This window comes from Thermobia domestica, chromosome 9 (genome assembly GCF_964235325.1).
Source record: "Thermobia domestica chromosome 9, izTheDome1.hap1.1, whole genome shotgun sequence".
NCBI classification, from domain to species: Eukaryota; Metazoa; Arthropoda; class Insecta; order Zygentoma; family Lepismatidae; genus Thermobia; species Thermobia domestica.
Window position 1 is genome coordinate 142779921 of NC_137462.1, and position 18017 is coordinate 142797937.

Below are 18017 nucleotides of genomic sequence, written 5' to 3' on the forward strand. Positions count from 1 at the left end.
TCACACATGATTATTAGTCTAATTATGATTTTAATAAATGGAGTAATTAACGAGAAAACAGTTTGAGCTTCAATCATTTTCCATAAAAATTAAACAGAATAATCTTAAAACTGATAATCGGTAGACAATATAAATGGAAGAAGGAAAAAAACATAATATATGATAATTATTATCATTTAATTTAGAAGAATGAGAGAAAAGAGCATTTATAAGGAAAATAATAAGAAAGTAAGGAAAATTCAGGGATTTAATGCTGACAGTTTTATCAAAACTATGTATCTTTGATAAAATGGTCAGCATTAAATCCTTCATTTTTCCTCACACACGCTAACACAGAAACAAAAAGCTAAGAGATTGTCTTCGTAAGATTAAAGAGATTGTAAGTATGTTTAGGAACAAGAATTCAGGATGCATTAATGTTAAAAAAAAAAAAAAAAGTGAAAAGTTTAAAATAAGTTATGATTAGGAGTCAAGAGTGATGGAATCAAGGGCATACCCACGAGGGGGTCCACCGGGTTTGGACCCCCCCCCCCAAGACATTCTAAGTCAATATACATGCTTACACTTTCTTAATAAAAATATACTTGTTTAGCAGAGAAATTGATGTAGTATGAAGATTTGATCTTACACTTCATCTGTAATCTTTCTCTTTTTATAAAAAACAATCTAGTTCTGTCATTTTTTCCCTGGAAATATAGGTGGAAGTGCTCTGGTCGTCGTTTTGGGTGCAGATTAATGCGCGTTCAATACTACATAGACATTCTACATAGTGACTTATAATACTGGACCATCCCCAAACCTTGCACCCCTCCCTACAAATATTTCTGGGTGCGCAGTCTGGATGGAATATATATATATATATATATATATATATATATATATATATATATATATATATATATATAAAAGATTTGGTTAAAAGGGTTAAGATGGTTAAAAAAAGATTTGTAGCATTTACTGTATGAGAAAGACCTCTTCTAGTGGCTTTCAAGCAATAATTTTCATTGATAGGATATAACTTAAAGATGGATCATTTTTATAGTTAGCATTTGTTACCATATCTTTTCACAGCAACTGTTCAACAAAATTTTGCACATGAAACTTTATATTAATTAAACAAGTTATTAACTTTAGAAAACATATATATATATTTGCACATACACAAATATCTCAATATAATTTTACATGTATAAACTTTTTTCTTTTTTAAAAAAAAAGGTATAGAATAATACAAATCTGATGTATATACAAGGTTAATGAATATGTAAAAAATATCGTACAGATGAGAACATTTGCTATGAAAGCAAATGCGTTTTGAGTGCAATAAATAATATGCACATAATTATATATATATGTAATACATTACATACATACAAAATGAAATGCGTACGTACATATCACTTCGCTAGATCCTTATAAGTATTAAATGCTTTTGATCATCGTAAATGAGTTATACTTTTATCAAGTTAGCATCGCCTTTTATTTTCTCCCACCATTTGAATTGTGCAACACATAAAATAAAATCTACATAATGTAGATTTCATTGTGCAAAAGTAAGTGCTGTTTATTCAAGATTTTAAACTGTAAGTGCATTTTTACATTTTTTTAAATAATATTTTTTTCTATAATTTTGATCTACCGTTTTGTGTATACGTTTAACTTTGCATCAGAAACATTCTAATCTAATTTCCCCTTAACATTCTTTGGTTTAACTGTAGAAGCAGAGCCGGTCTAACAGCTACAGAATTAATCAAAACTACTACTGAATTATTTACAAATTTTATGAAGTTATTTTGCTGACACATATCTATTATCCTTCCTTCCTTTCTCTCTCAAGAAAATCAATATCAAACCGTAAGGAATTTGATAATGTAAATTCCATGTTTCATTTCCTCACGTGATCAAGCAGGAAGAAAAGTACAAATTCGATTCAACTGATTTAATTCTAAGTGGTTATATTGCTTTTTTCTATTTCATCTTTCCTTTTCTTCCGCTGAAGGAGGAACCGTACCCTGCAACTCTGTTTTAAACGTTACTGAGCAAGCAGAACTGCTGTGTGTGTGTGTGTTTGTGTTGATTAGTCAATCAGTGCGCTTTTTACTTTATTGTCTAATGAAAAAAAAAGAAAGAAAAAAACTTGTTTTTTGAAAAAGGAAAGAAGATATGAAGCTAGATTCAACATGCAGTATCATCAAGCTCTATTTTAAAACAACGTGTTTGTTTTGCCTTTTTCTTCCCGCTGGAGGAGGAAAGCAGAAGGATGAATTAGGAAAAATTCGGTATAACCATATCTTAATATATTCTAACCATTATCTCTCGAAGGGCTCAATTTCATCAAAGAAGTAGGCCAACGTATAACACACCTTACTGGTGACAAGCGGGCTACTACTTTTCTGATACAACGTATCAGCATAGCAGTTCAGCGAGGAAATGTGGCTTCCATTTTAGGTACATTACCTCCTGGAAAATTATTAGAAGAAGTTTTTCTTTTATAACTAACTGTTCAAAATTCTAACCATAACTATAAAATATGAATAAATACGGAACGTGGATAATATTACGAACACAACCAAAACTTTTTGTTATTAACATTTTGGTAACCTAAAAATATATTATTTTTTTATCACTGGGTTATTTAACTGGTTTCCTACAACAAATTTACCATGTTGATTAAAATTTTAGCAGTTCACATATTATATAAAGTACTATTTGGTCGTTCCCATCCTACTTTCCCATAAAAGAATACATATTAAATTTTGAATATATATATCAAAAATTTCTATTACATAAAGTTATGGCACAACTACAGAGTGGATTTAACGGACTTTTTGTTTTCTGAAAAATACTTAACTTAAGTATCAGGGAGGAACAAAATGAGATATTTAATCTTCAGACATTAAAAGCCTAATTACAATGAGAACGCGCTTCGTCAAGACAACGGTTATTTCAGAAGTGGAGAGCAACGACTATAATTGAATAATTTACAAAGCATTTAGTAATTATACCAAAAGTAAATATTTTTTTGCTAATTTGGTGCTAATAATATTTCAAACGAAAGAAAAAAAAGTAAATTATAAGCCTAATTGCACTATCTTTCTTATAAATCAATAATCAAAAGTTATCAGATTATAATGAATATCGTAATTCACGAAGGTAACTTGAAATTCTTAATTATTTGTTCGCCAAAATATGATTTAAAGAAATAATCAGTAAATGTACTTAACATTAACGTTCTTGCTTCAGATACTTAAAACATTACTTTGTACCTTGTTTTACGAATATTTTCCAGATTTGAATCCATTTTTTTTACTTAATTTCAAACAGCTCAAAGTATTCAGTAAATGGTATATAAATAAGAATGAAGCATCGATACGAATAAGACTAAACTTGCCGGAATCGGGTACATTGTCTAATATATAGCTTAGTATGGGTTGATCCTTTTAAATACTAGAAAACTTTTTTGTCGATTTCTAAAGCAAATTCTCAACTCGACGGTATTACTAGATATACATGTTTCGATTAAAAGATCTATAATTATTTTTGCGAGAAAAAAGTGTTCTCTTATTATTTCAATTATAAAAGGAATAAATTTGGATGGTATAAAGTAAAATAATGAAGTCCTTTTTTAAAAGGAGTTTTAGAATAGTTACAGATAAAATGTTAATATAATTTACACGAAAAATAATATAGTGTGTAAATTCAATTAAGTTAAAGAAAACTAGATACTCTTATTTACTTCCGTATATGAAAATGGAACAATAAATCCTGCAGTGGAATTGAAAACAATTAGTTACCCCAGAAATGAGTAAAAGTATTACCACATAACACAAAAAAGGTACATTGTTAATTAATATGTACCTAACGTAACCGACCACTTTTACTTAAACTCTGTAAGATCCTTTACTCGTAAGAAAGTTATGAATTATTTCTTTATTTGAAAGAAAATTTCTAGCCATATTCAAGACAAAAAGGAGTAGTTTCATGATTTGTCGGGGGTTCTTTGCGAATATGCATAATTTAAACTTTCTGCGATGAAATTTGCTTTGTGCAAAATAACTCCATTTTCATCTTTCAATTTTTTGGATTTAATAAGGCACAATTTTAAAATTTACACCACGCATTCGTTTCTTTCAAATACTTTGCAAACCATGTTCACAATTGAATAAATAATACTACATATAACTAAAACCAAATTTTAAATTCAGCACTACAATAAACTGCACTTAATAACCACGCGACTAAATTTTACTAACAAAAAAAATACACAAACACGCATCCAACTTTGTAACTTCATACAAAGCGACGGTATTTGGCAACAGTGAGCAATAGCTAACACAGACAAACCTATCTATTATTATTATTGTCTACACAAATTAAAATTTCATTTTCACTTGCTCCACACATCTTCATTTTCACTTTATACATAATTTTACAAAAAAAGTTTTAATTATATGATCTATACATAACTTTATGGTTATTTACATTTTATTTACAAAACACTTAAAAAGTACAGAGGCAGTGAGGAATGCCATCAAAGATAGGTTTACTTCAACTTCTATACTATATACACATTATATCTCTCTTGGCGGGCTAATGCTTGAGCTTCTTGCAGTATTCGTAGGCGAGGCCCCATTGGAATGCCCATCTTCTGAAGTCGTTCTTCCGTCAAATACGGCAGCTCCATAAGACCCACCTTCTCCTGATCAAATGCATTAACGTATTTCTGAAACAAGAAAAGAAAAGGAATATTAAAAATAACTATTCAAGTAAAACATTAAATATGAAATTCCTTCTAATTCTTAAATACCACTTAAAATATCAAACGAACCATTCAAAAGAGAAACAGATAATCACAATTACTTAATTGTTAAGGGGAGTGATGCAATAATTCATTCATTTTCGTCAATTAAACCGGGTAATTTGTAGTACTCAAAATAAACTAACAAATGGTTTTGAAATCACATTTCTCGCAATCAAGAAGATTTGCTAGTATTTTGTATAAATTCTTCAACTGATAAACAAGGAGTTGAAAGATGTGCAAAAAAAGCCAAAAACAGAGTTAAGGAACAGGTAATGAAACATTAGGTTTTGGGGTAAAGATGCTTCCGGCCATTACTGAGGGTTTCTATTACAAATATTTTAATTAATTATATTACTACTACAGTCTTCTTACTACTACGTTATTATCACCACTTATAACTATCTCTTTCGCGGAAGTCATGATAAATAGTAGAGAAATAGTTTGAGTCTTAATAATTTCTTATAACACTTATTCGATCATACAGTACATAAATCTGATATCATAGTTTTGCAACTGAAAATAATATGACTACATCTTCTACAAGAAAACAATAGATATTTTGTTCAAATTAATACAGGGAGTTTATAAATTTGTTGTACAAAACCAACATTTTAATTGTGAAGTAAAAAGAAAAGTGCTGATACATCCGAACTCTCATTTCATTTACTCCTACAAAATCAAAAGAAAGCTTTTCCTTTCGTGTAGGTTATGATTGAAAATGGGTTTATACAGTATTGTGGAGCGGAAAGTGTGACAGATATTGGAGCTGAACCCATTATCGTGGAGAATGTATTGATCGATAATTGCTCGGGAGATTTTATATGTAAAATGATTGATAAAGTTGGAGTAATGGATAGCCAGTAAATTTAAATAACTGTGGCGGTATAAAAGGTGTAGTACTCAGTACAGAGGTGATATATAGTATAAAGCGATGAGCTCGTATTACTTTGATACAGGCCCGTATCCAGGGGGTCTAGGGGGACCGGGTCCCCCCTAAATTTTTGCTGGCCCCCTAAAAGTTTTACAGTAGGCTTGCAAAAGAACTATAATATGGTGATGAACTATCATATGGTTGGATCGCCCCCCCTAACTTCAGCCGCGTCCTCCCTAAGTTTTTGGGCTGGCTACGGGCCTGCTTTGATATAATAGTAGTTTCGAGTTAGAAGAAAGATTTGGTAATGAATGTTCCACGTGAGGGCGTTGGTATTAAAAGGAGATTGTAAGGAAGATTTGTACATTTGTTAATTTTCGCCTAATGTCGTTTAGGCGAAGTTAGTTCTATTTAGTTATTCTGAACATCCTCATTTGGTTTATTTGGATATTTTAGACAGCGACTGTTTCGTGTTAATAGATTAAATTGTTTGCTAACCTACACCTTCACGCATGAGCGTCGGTGTACCCCATAAAATTGAACTGATCTTGAAATTTACAATTACAATGTAGTCCTACAGAGAAGAACTCATAAACATTAAATCGAATGACCGTGATTGCCGGATTTTTTTTGTGTATTTATTTTAAGATTAAAGTAAGTAGTAACCTCACAGCTTGTGATATACGCCATCCAGTGAGTGTGTTATGAACTAACGACTAGGCAGAATAAAAATTCAAGGTATACTGCATTCAAGAATGTTATTACAAAATTCTATGCGTTTTCATTCCCTTCACAAGTTATAAAATTCCTATATTTATGGTATCATAGTGGAATTATGAAATTATTAACAAGATTTCAATGTTCATTTGATGATGCATGGTAATCTTTTAAGTATTCGAATCGTCAAAAATCGAAAACTGAAGTAAAACTGTTCAAGAGGACCCATTTACAAAGTCAATGAATAAACAATCCATAGTTGAAGGTGGTGAGCTTACGACAACTTACCTCATAACCCAGCTTCTTAAGGAAAAATTGAAGAAGCGGAGGCTCATCTCCAAAAAATTTCGTCAGTTTTTTTACTCGACTTGGATTAGCAAAGGAAGGTAAAGCAGCTGCAAAATTATCCCATTCTGCAGATCCTCTCATAGCGTTTAGTCTTGGTACTGATTGAGAACGCATTGGGTTGTTTCGAAGTTGAGCAAGTTCGCTTCGAATGCTTTCCACTTCCTGCAAAAGAAAGAAAAACGTTAAGTTTATCAGCATAAAACGTAAACAATTATGAACTTATTGATGAAGTGAGGAGGAATCAATGATGTCGAAAACTAGCTCATACCATAAGGAACGAACTTTTGATATTTCGATTATAAGGTAAATGTTCATTTTCTGAACCGAAGAAGCAACCTATACTGTCTTTTACATGAAAGGGAGCATTGTAGTACCAACGGAATTAACTATTGACAGAAAATATTTCTCATACGCATGTGAAAATTGGCAGAAAATATATGTAAACATAAGAGGAGAGGCTCGAGGAATTAATTTTATTTACTTCTTAGATACATGCAATTATTTCTTATATCAAATCTAAACTGGTAACATGTTAATCTTAGGTTTTGATGAGTAGTGATTTGATACCGTAAATAGGAGTAAGTTTGAGAGACAAATCTTACCTAACAAATACCAAATGAAGTAGCTGGGCTATGATTATTAATCCAGAGAATGCTAAAAAAAAATCTAAGAGAGTGCATTTTTGATACTTTTCAGATCAAGGCCATTCTCTATCTGTTCGATGTAGCGATAGCATTTTGACTACAATGAATATTGTTGTAAATTCAATATGATATATTTTTAACGTGTCAAAACAAAAAAACTACAGCTAATAGAGCTTTAATTTGAAAGTTGTTTTGGGAAAGAAGTTTGGATAGAGGCGGGGTAAATATTAACGAAACACGCAAGAATCATGGAATAGGCGAAAAGTGGTATGATATTAGCTATATATGTATATCTTATGCGATAGCCCAACCAACAATTAGCCAGTTCAGTGTTGTTCTGTTGTGATAACAATGATATGTATAGAAGTTTAATTGTACTTTAATAAATGAGTTTTAAAGGAGATTAAATCAAGTCATTGGGTTATAAGAAGTTTATTGTTATCTCCTAGAGATGTTTATACGTGGCATTCAGTCATAAAAGAGGTTTAAAAATGTAATGAATCAGAATATGGTTAGACTTAAATAATTTACGTTTTAATATAACTAAATCTACTTGTGCTTCATATATTCTATCAAGAACTAAAAATCTACATTGAAAGGATACTACAGCAAGTATTTTCTTACGCCAACCATGACCAGATGAAACTATATCAATTTACAATTCCATACTTCAGTTTGTTATACCGGGTGTGTATCAGAAGTCCGGGGTCATAGGCCAACTCCATTATGAGTAAAGACACGAAAAAATAGAAAGAAAAAGTGTTGGAAATAGCGGTTTTCAATCTAAATTGACGGAATTATTCCAACTTCACCAGCCGTTTGGGCTTCTCACTTATAAGGCACCTTATGTTAACCTTTCGTAAGTGTGGCACGGTCTCAGATTAAGGGTGTTGTTCATTTGTTGTTTATTATTTTTTTTTCTTTGGAACAGGTGGCGGGAGTTGAACCTCTTTGTATTTTTTAATGTCAATAATTGAAATGATCATAGTTGTATGTTGATAAAGGTCATAGTAATATAATACAACCATACTTAGCTTTAGTAACGAGAAAGAATTCATAGGAGAACAAAAGAGAAAAAACGGTCTCTGAGACCAGCCACACTAAAGGTGTTAAAGAAATTCACCACACTTACGAAGGGTTAAATTAAAAAGCAACGTTATCAACTCAGCAGGCTGTTTTCTTGCGTCCTCACCACAGCAAAAATACAGCATTATTGGGAAACCAATTCGAGGTATTCTAGGTATCCTCACCTAACTATGTGCACGTTCTCCGTGTCGCTTTTGCGTGCCCTCACGTTCTCCTACAGATTACACAATGTTACTGAATATAGTGTTATTCTGTTCCGTTTCTATTTGGTTTGTTTGTCTGTGTTCCAGATTTATTTGTATAGAACTTGAATGGAACTTCTATTGCGAATCCGTCTGGTGCTTAAACAACCGCGAACTATAGGAAAAAACATTAATTTTAGTATCACGAGATTATAATGATTTATTAGTTGGAGATATCTCTTGGAAAAAAGATTTTAATCCGGAATTTAAATTAAATTACGGGAACGGAAATCGAAGAGAAACAGAATAAACGAGGTGTGAATTTGTAAAAGTAAGCATTAATCCCTACTGTCACTTACGATATTTCAGTTGAGTTTCAATATATAATTTTATACAGTATAGGAAATGAAATTCAACGCACATGTTATGGTCAAATAGCCAGAAAGAATACAATAATTTTATGTAGGTAAAATCTTATAAGACAGAAGAGAAGTACAAACCTGGATCATCACATGCTGCGTTCTCATTTCAGAAGATAAGTGAGCCACACTACGAGCGAGAGTGACAACATGCGACTCCAACCTTTGAAACCTCTTGTTAATACCCTGGAAAGAGAACAAACGTAAGCTCTCAATATTCTAAGTAACGATGCTGCTTCCTAATCTAAAATACAGAACAAAAAGCATTGCAACAGGAAAGTGAAATTTTGACGGCCTGCGTTCTGACACGAATACATTTTCTGAAAAATTAAAATACAGAAATAATAAGAGAAATGTTAAAAGTATAATCTCATCGGAATAAAATGAGCACCTAATCAGCAAGCATTTACAGGAATTGTAGTGAGGCCTACTGTATTTATGTCCGAAGACACCGTCACTTAAAAAGACTGTTTATTCTACTTCTGAATTAGTAATATTGTTCTTTGGAATCACAAACGATTTATATTTCATATTACATACACATGTAAACTAGATTAAATGGTACCTTGATATCTTTCACTTTTTTCCGTTCATCTTGTCTTCGTTTGTCCCTCACTGGGCGACTGCTCACAGAGCTTGGTAAAGAGGACATACTTCCATACAGGCGTCTCTTGTTTATTTTAGGATCCGATGGTTGATATCTACTGCCATGTTTTTTCACTCCCAGAAGCTTCAACACCTGGCACAAGAGAAGAAACAAAACTACAATTATTAAGGAAGGTGTACGTACAAAGCTCTGAATTTAAAGTAAATCCTTTTTATTTTTTAAATAAAAAGCTTAATTTTTATAAATACATTTAATCGGATATATATCAGATCAGTTGGATAATTGGATATGAAATACTTAAGTAATGTTCATTTCTTAAGACAGAAGTTTTACAGAGTTGCAATTACACCAATTTTTATTCAGCAATTGGAAGATAAACCAAGATTCGATAAAGATTTATTTTTGTTTAACTGAGTCGCAAAATAGCAAACAGCATAATCGGTACAAATAACGTAAAATAGTCTTATCAAGTTAACGTACCAAATAGTTCATGCACAGTAATCCTTGAAGTTGAAGTGTGCAGGCCTACTTTCAAAGTCAATGCACTATTTAAGGAAATGAACAACAATAGCAAAATTTCGTTTGCAAAAGCAATATAAGCTTTTAAATAAATTTTATCTCCGAACATTTTGGCACTAATTCTGTAATATCATTAAGAAGTTGGCGGTAAATTAAGTATAAGAGATTTTGCTGCAAATCTATATATCTATGCAGGCATGTAGCAACCTATCTATTCCTTTTCATTTTTAATGGCATATTTCCTTGCTCTTTTTCGAACCTGATATCAAAAACCTTTTTTCATGCATTTTTTTTGGCACCGAGAATGGAGTGACAAAGTATAGAGTTATTGTTTCATATCTTCAATTTATAAATACCCCTTTTGGGAACAAGTAATTTCCCAACTTTGATTCATGGAATTTTAGAAAGGCCTGATTACATATGTATATATCTATACAGAAAATAATATCATTGGGTAGTGTGCTCCCATTAAGTAAATTAATTATTATTTACCTCAGAATACATATTCTCCAATCCTTCCAGCTGTTTCCTAATGGCATGGGCATCTGTGGTATCAATGGTAGTACTGAGATCATCGTCGCTGGTATTTTCTGTTTGGCCATCAAGCATGGATTCCAAATCAAGGCCCGTCGTTGTTGATGTAATATCACCGTTGTCAAGACCATCTCGTAAACTACTAAACGATGGCAATGAGTCTACAACAAGAAAGAGTTCATTCAGCAACACGACACAACTAAAGACATATTTCAAATATTTGTATGTAAGAATCATGTTAATCTTACAAATGAGTCACACCTGTCAATTCCAAAGAAAATTGGTCACCTTACACAACTGGCCACTCACAGAATTGATTACATACATTTGATTTCACAAAAGCATGGGGAACTTAAGAAGGTGGTCAACTTATAGCTTTTATTCTAAACGTTTATTCCACATTTACTGCTTGGAAAAATCACAGCTCTACTAACTTTCCAAATGTTTACGCTTCGTATGATATACTAATAAGTTTATACGTTAAGACTTTATGCCTGACACTATTTAAGGGTTCTGCAATCTGTTGGAACATTTACTTTTTTTTTTTTTTTTTTAAATCGCACCTTTCATATTTTTGTAAAACCTAATTTTTAGAGAGTAAATTCGAAAATTCTGTTGAGAGCTCACATTGATACCATCGTCATTGCAGGACTTAATGTGTTAATATTATCACACTTTCTTTTTCTTTTATCGAATTTGTGCATACTTCCAGTGTGTGTCACTCATTTTATTAAATTATCTTTTTAAATCTAATTTATATTATTTAGCAACATATTCGCTAAACTAGTTTAAATTATGTACTGCAATATATGGGTTTTCTACAGCCAAAACAATTCATCATGAAATATACGTATTCCAGTACAGAGGGAGTTTAGACTAGTTTAGTGAGATTTATAAAGGTTATTTAAAAAATGGAGTGTTACAAACTTGAAGTATCCCAGAGTCTTGTGAAAAAAAAGTCTAGTTATCTTAGCATTAAGGCCAACTGCGGTAATGGTTCCATTGAGCGCTCGAATGATTTAGCGAATTATTCTGAAAAATTATAACTTACCATATACTTTCGGAATAATACCAATAAGTAGAAAACTTTAAATAAAGTTGAATCAAGCCTGCATTTATAGTCAGATTTTTAATTACCCACACATATAATGAATAAAGTAAAACTGGGTAAACAATGGAATGGAGTTTTATAGATGGAAGTTGAAGAACTATGGGGACGTCTGGTAAAATTATAGTGGAAGCAGAAGCCAGGGGCGGATCCAGGACGGACTTCTGGGGGGGGGGGGGTAATACTGCTACTTAGAGCTACTTTTAAGAGTTCCAAACTCTGGAACGGGCTTTATTAATATATAAAATAAGAAAACTTCCTCTTCTGGGGAGGGGGAAGCGATGGCTCCAATCGCACCCTCTGGATCCGCCTCTGGCAGAAGCAGTGGATTTTAGTAGCACGTCGTGGAAGTAAACCCCTGAAATATATATAATGAGGACAAAAGAAGTTAAATTCATTACTATTTAAAAAAATATGCTATACATTTTCCCAGTACCGCAGGGAAGAGTTTGCTTAGGGGCCGGTCTCCTCCTCTCTAAAACTGAAACAATATATTTCATCCCTACAAAGGAACTGGACTAGTTCATTAGAGTTTAACATTTCTTTCAGCACCAAGGCTATATGAATCCAAATACTACTTAGGTTTGTATCCGAGGCAAGCGCATCTCCCAGGAATCGAAGAAGGAACCACACGCATTCCATTCCGCCAAAAAGGGCTACATCCTTACCAAGGAATAATAGTTCATTCACTATCATCATCTTAAAGGTTACACATAAAGGTTATACAGAGTGTCCCAGAAAGAAATAGCGCCCTTTTGGGAGGTAAAAGGGAGGTGATTCTACGCAAAATAGTTTGTGTGACAATGTGTCCTATTCTCAACATTTTGAGAGCTACAGGTTGTGAACAATTTTTAACCTTATGTTGTTTATTGTTTATTGTCATTCTATAGTTATTTTACAAGGGTGAGACGTAGCGTATTTGAATGGTGGTGAAATGGCCTTTCCAACGGTATGTAGCATGTGCAATGGTGTCTTGAGAATAGAAGTTATTTAGGAAAACTTTGGAATCGGTGTTGCCATTCACTACTATCTTTAAATAATCCTAAAATATTTAATTGTTCCGAATTTCCCTTCTAAAGACACCGCTGCCACATGCTGCATTTCACCTCCATTCAAATGCGCTATGTGTCACCTCTGTAAAATAACTATAGGATGAACAATAAACAACATAGGGTCAAAAATGGTTCACAGACTGTAACTCTCAAACTGTTGAGAATACTACACATGGTCATATGAATCATTTTGCTTAGAAGGACCATTCTTATCATCTCTTAAAGGAACTCTTCCTGGGGCACTCTGTATACAGTTGGAACAAAATAATTCCAAAGTGGGAAAAATTAAAAAATAAATAAAAACGTAATCACAAAAAAAACCTTATAAACCCTTTCGCTAAAATGCTTTTTTAGATAGGAAGAGTAAAAATACAAATAAAATAAATATAAACTTAAAGAATAGAGAAAAGATGAAAAGAGTGCGAGTGAGGGCAATGCAACAATAGACCCTGCATTCCAACATGACACCCATCTCAATCTCGACGCTTCAACCTCGATTTCCCTTTCTCTTCTGGTCCCAAAGAAACATTTCACTACATTACTGTATATTTCCCACTACTTATTGAGAAAAAAAAAACAACTTAAATTTGACTCGAAATATTACTATTCCTTGACATTGTCTTAAACACGCATATAACCTGATATTTCCGTTGCATATGATGTATAATGCCATTTATATACTATATAATGTATATACACATCAAATGTCGTTTATTAATTGTACCTATAGAGATAAATTAACATAACTAGCATTAATAAAACAAAACTGCCCAAAGCATATTAATAATACTCGTGTAATAGTTTCGGTAACGTGCCTGATGAAGGTTATGTTACATTGCCGAAACTGTTACACGTGTATTATTAATATATATTTGGTGCTTTGGTCCATTTTGTTTCATTAATACTGTGAGTATTTTCAAAGCTATAATGATCAAGATACAAGTTAATATAACTATTTCATAGGTCAGGACCAAAAAGACAAATTATAAGTAGGAACTTACTCAATGGAATTTTATTTTTATTTGTCATTTGATCCTTCTTTGTATTTGGTTTCTGTTTTTCCGTCATCCCACTAAGCATTTTTCTGCTACTCCAACTGCGGTTATTATTTTGATTAGTAGTCGTATTTCCTCTCATGTGAGGCTTCCCTGCTTGAGGTGGTAGTTTCCCACTCGCTTTGGCTCCTTGATGCATTGCTTCCAGGAGATCAGGTTTATTTACATATGAAGGCAAGCTATTATTAAAGAAATTGAGATAGGACACATTTAAGTAATTAATTTTACTTATTATAACACTCAAATTGTGATTCAGCTTCAGTTTTCTGAAACTACAATATTTTTTTAAGTATATAAAACAGTATATTTTGTTTACTTGAGAAATGTTAAGTATAATTATCAGGACTTTTACACATAAATGCTTCCACCTGATATGAAACATTAGGAAAGTTCGTAAAAATGACAAAAATTTACTGAAAAATGTTCTTCAAAATGCCTAGGTAGATTAGCGTCAAATAATATTTTAATGTAGATACAAAGACATGGTTACAAATTCCATTTTGTTCACTACACGTTTTAGTATCATTTTAACGAGTCATGATAGAATATTATTATTTTCTTGCACTTTAAAGTAAATTTATTTAACTGTTGAGAGTTACAAATGTCACTCACCTGGTTCCAAGCTTGTACGATCGTATCTTTGGTGAAGCACATGGAGACACTGTTGGTGACCCCCCAGGAGACAAAGGAGGTAGGGGTGGGGTCATGGACATACTTTCACTGACTGTAGAGTTCGCGACATTACTTGGAGTTCCATGAATTGCTCCCCCTGGTAAAACTTTCGGATCCAAGATTTGGCGAAGTTCACTCTCTACGATATCTACCCATTCAGAATCATTTCCTGGTGAAATACACAGAAACTCATCAGTGGCAAGAAACAAGATGTACCCATTATAAATACATGTAATAGTATAGGTGAAATATCTATATGTATTATAAATATATATATTGTATTTATAGATAAAATAAGTACGTTATATTATGAATGGAGAGAATTACCTGGGTCGGGGGGAAAACGAATGAGAGGGTCTTAGAAATGGTGGGGAACAAAATAACAATTTTAGATATTATTAAGAAGAGGAAGAGAAACTGATTGGGACATTGACTAAGAAGGAACTGTATCATGACGGCCGTGCTAGAGGGTATGGTGGCAGGAAAGAGAGGGAGGAGACGATGGAGACTACAATTAATGGAAGATATCAAAACAGAAAAATCGTACGTGAAGACAAAGAGGTTAGCAGAAGACCATGGAGCATGAAAGCTTCTCAGTTGCGGCAAGTGACCTGCTAATAATGGCAGGGTACCTATGATGATGATATTACGATATTGACCAGATACAATTTGTATACACAACACACCTAATGTTCTGTATTGCTTCAAGAAGACTCAACGATGATAAAAAATATTCCATTCTATGAACAATACATTTATACTTATCACGCAAAATACAAAAATATTTAAGAATTCAATATATTTCTGTTACCAATCTGTCTTCCAAATAATTTACAGTCAATATTATCTTACTTTAATCTTTAGATTGATTATATTATCATCTGATAGATACGTATTTCTAATCCAATATATTGTAAAAAATTCTCTTTGGTTCATTATTCCCGATAAAAACTATTGAATTTCATTTTAAAGTGTACAATTTTCTACTGTAGTTCTTTTCGAAGTATCGCATGCTCTTAGCAAGTCATTTCCAACTGACCGATGTATAATGTAGAACAGAGTAACAAAGAAAGGGAGGGAACGAGATACGGAAATGGAATAAATTAAATGTTAGCAGTGCATGATTAGTTATGAATCAGCGTGTAGTGTATCTACAAAACCATCAACTATGCATTGTTTGCCTGCCACCACTGTCTTCTTGCTCTTTTTGTGTTGTTTACTGAGATATGAGCACCAAACTGTGATATCACAGAGCAACTAGTTAGAAATAGTACAATATTTTAAATAACTACTAACATTATCTATTTTAAAATGGAGAATACTATCTAAAAGAGTAAAATATAAGGGAAAAATGGATTAAATGTCTGAGGCGACACGGTGGTACATACAGCTATGAGAAGATATAAAACTCCTACTGCTTACATGATAATTTTAAATGTAACATGAACAACTAATAATGCTTAGATTTAATCTGAAGCAGTAATTCCCGTTATACAGACTGCCCTTTTAACTCTGTATCTATCTTATAAACATAATTAACAGAATATAAAGTCAAATTAATGTACTTAAAAAACTTTTTTTTTCATTCAATACCGAATCTTAGTCAGACCAATGCGTCACATTGAATAATAATAATAATAATAATAACAATAATAATAATAATAATAATAATAATAATAATAATAATAATAATAATAATAATAAAATATATATATACTTATAAACGTTCAACAGTGAATTAAATGAAAACTTAAGATTTAAGCTCACCATATTTTTTTTTAAAAAAAAGAAAGAAAAGTATCTAAGCTCTCCCCACACATAAGTAATATACCCACTCTACCACTCTACAATTTTTCCCATGAAGAGTTGTACTACTGAAATATCTAAAGCTGTCACAATATTTTGAAAAGCTGGCTTAGTAAATGTGGTTAAACCTTCCAAACCCAATTTCTTTCACCTTATTTTCCAAAGACAGCGAATAACATTTTAATAAAGACGTAGGTATATTTTTCAGATGTAAATTATAGACTTCCTTTTCAAATGTAATCTAGTTTTAAAATTTGCTAAAGAGGAATTGAAAAATTACTTTTGAAAAAAGTAATAACCTTATAAACATAGAAACCTCATCCCTGCTTGTTATGTAATTTCATTAAATTGGCGACATTGAACTGAAGAGTGTGTGATCAAGATATCGCCGTCTTCTTTTTCTCTTTTTTCCGGAGTCCACTACTTCTTTCTTATTTAAGTAGCTCCTCCTATTACTGACATTGGGGAAACGCTGCAACGCTAACATTATTTGGAGAGTTAAAACATGCTATCCGTCCTAGCATGAACAGATTCAGCGCTTCATGACTTAGGTGATCCCACGAGATTTGCATTAGAACGTTCACTCTATGTAAACTAAACATATTAATAAACAGCGACAAACAAAATACACGAAGATATTTCCAAAAGTTTCCGGGCCGATAGTTCAATATCACTCCACTGGTAGTAATCAGATCATGGTATATAGTGCCATCTGTGAAAGCAATAATGCACCAGTTTCAACTTCTAGTGCGTCAGTTTGTTGGAGACAGTCATCTGAGTCAGTTGCTCTGCATTGAGCACGCATACTGTATGACAATGTTCCAGTCTACACGGCTGTTGTTGCCAAGGATGCAGTGCAAAAATCTGAGCTGTAAGGTGGATACTGAGTCTTCTCGAAGCCACAGTTTATTACTATACCATAAACGGCTTATTATCAATGGCGCAATATTGCACTGTCAGGCAGGGAACTTTTGGAAACGCCCTCGTATATTTTAAAAAATTTTGTTGTGAATATAAAAAAATAGTCTATCTGAAGAATCTTTAGCCAAATTTATCAGAGGAAGTTTTGTGATTATCAGTTATTTTTATATAATTCTACACAAATATATGTGATATGCAATAACAAACACATTTTTTAAAGTGTGTTTTAATAAATAGGGAAAGCGAAAATTACATGAAAGGATGCTTTAACGCCGATCTCTAATGGAGCTATCGATAAGTAAAACCTAAAGTAAGACAATGAATAATCTTTAAATCAATGGATACATACCAATTTATGCCAATTTAACAACAATATTTCCAACTTTTCAAAAAAATTACGTTAATTATTACTTTTTTAATGCATAGATATTTTAACTGGCTCACTTACATCAAATAAACTTATTTTTCAATACTACTGTATATATACCTATTATGACTTTTGCTTTTTGATTTTTCTTCCTTTCTCAGGAAAGAAAAATTTTCTATAGTTGATTGCTTATTAAAATGTACGTTAATCTCAAAAATGTGTTACTGAACTTTTTCTATAAAATGAATCTTACGAATGAACGAATTAAATTTGATGTTAACCATATTAACAAATATTTTCTAACAGAC

The 18017-nt window shown here is 32.2% G+C and overlaps 1 protein-coding gene across 7 annotated transcripts in view; it reads right to left on the bottom strand.

The window, feature by feature from the left end:
* Window positions 1–1135: 1135 nt before the first annotated feature.
* The window catches only part of LOC145695076 (uncharacterized), a 386749-nt gene continuing 369867 nt past the window's right edge, over window positions 1136–18017 (bottom strand). For 4 of the 7 annotated variants that reach the window (XM_081771936.1, XM_081771934.1, XM_081771932.1 and 1 more), the window contains 7 exons: window positions 14556–14784; window positions 13890–14122; window positions 10687–10889; window positions 9634–9807; window positions 9150–9254; window positions 6678–6899; window positions 1136–4723 (listed from right to left, as the gene is read on the bottom strand). In XM_081771936.1, the coding sequence (XP_081628062.1) occupies window positions 4556–4723; window positions 6678–6899; window positions 9150–9254; window positions 9634–9807; window positions 10687–10889; window positions 13890–14122; window positions 14556–14784 (1334 nt within the window). In that variant the 3' untranslated portion in view covers window positions 1136–4555. The remainder of the gene's footprint in view (window positions 4724–6677; window positions 6900–9149; window positions 9255–9633; window positions 9808–10686; window positions 10890–13889; window positions 14123–14555; window positions 14785–18017) is intronic. The other 3 variants (XM_081771938.1, XM_081771937.1, XM_081771939.1) reach the window with 1 other exon arrangement.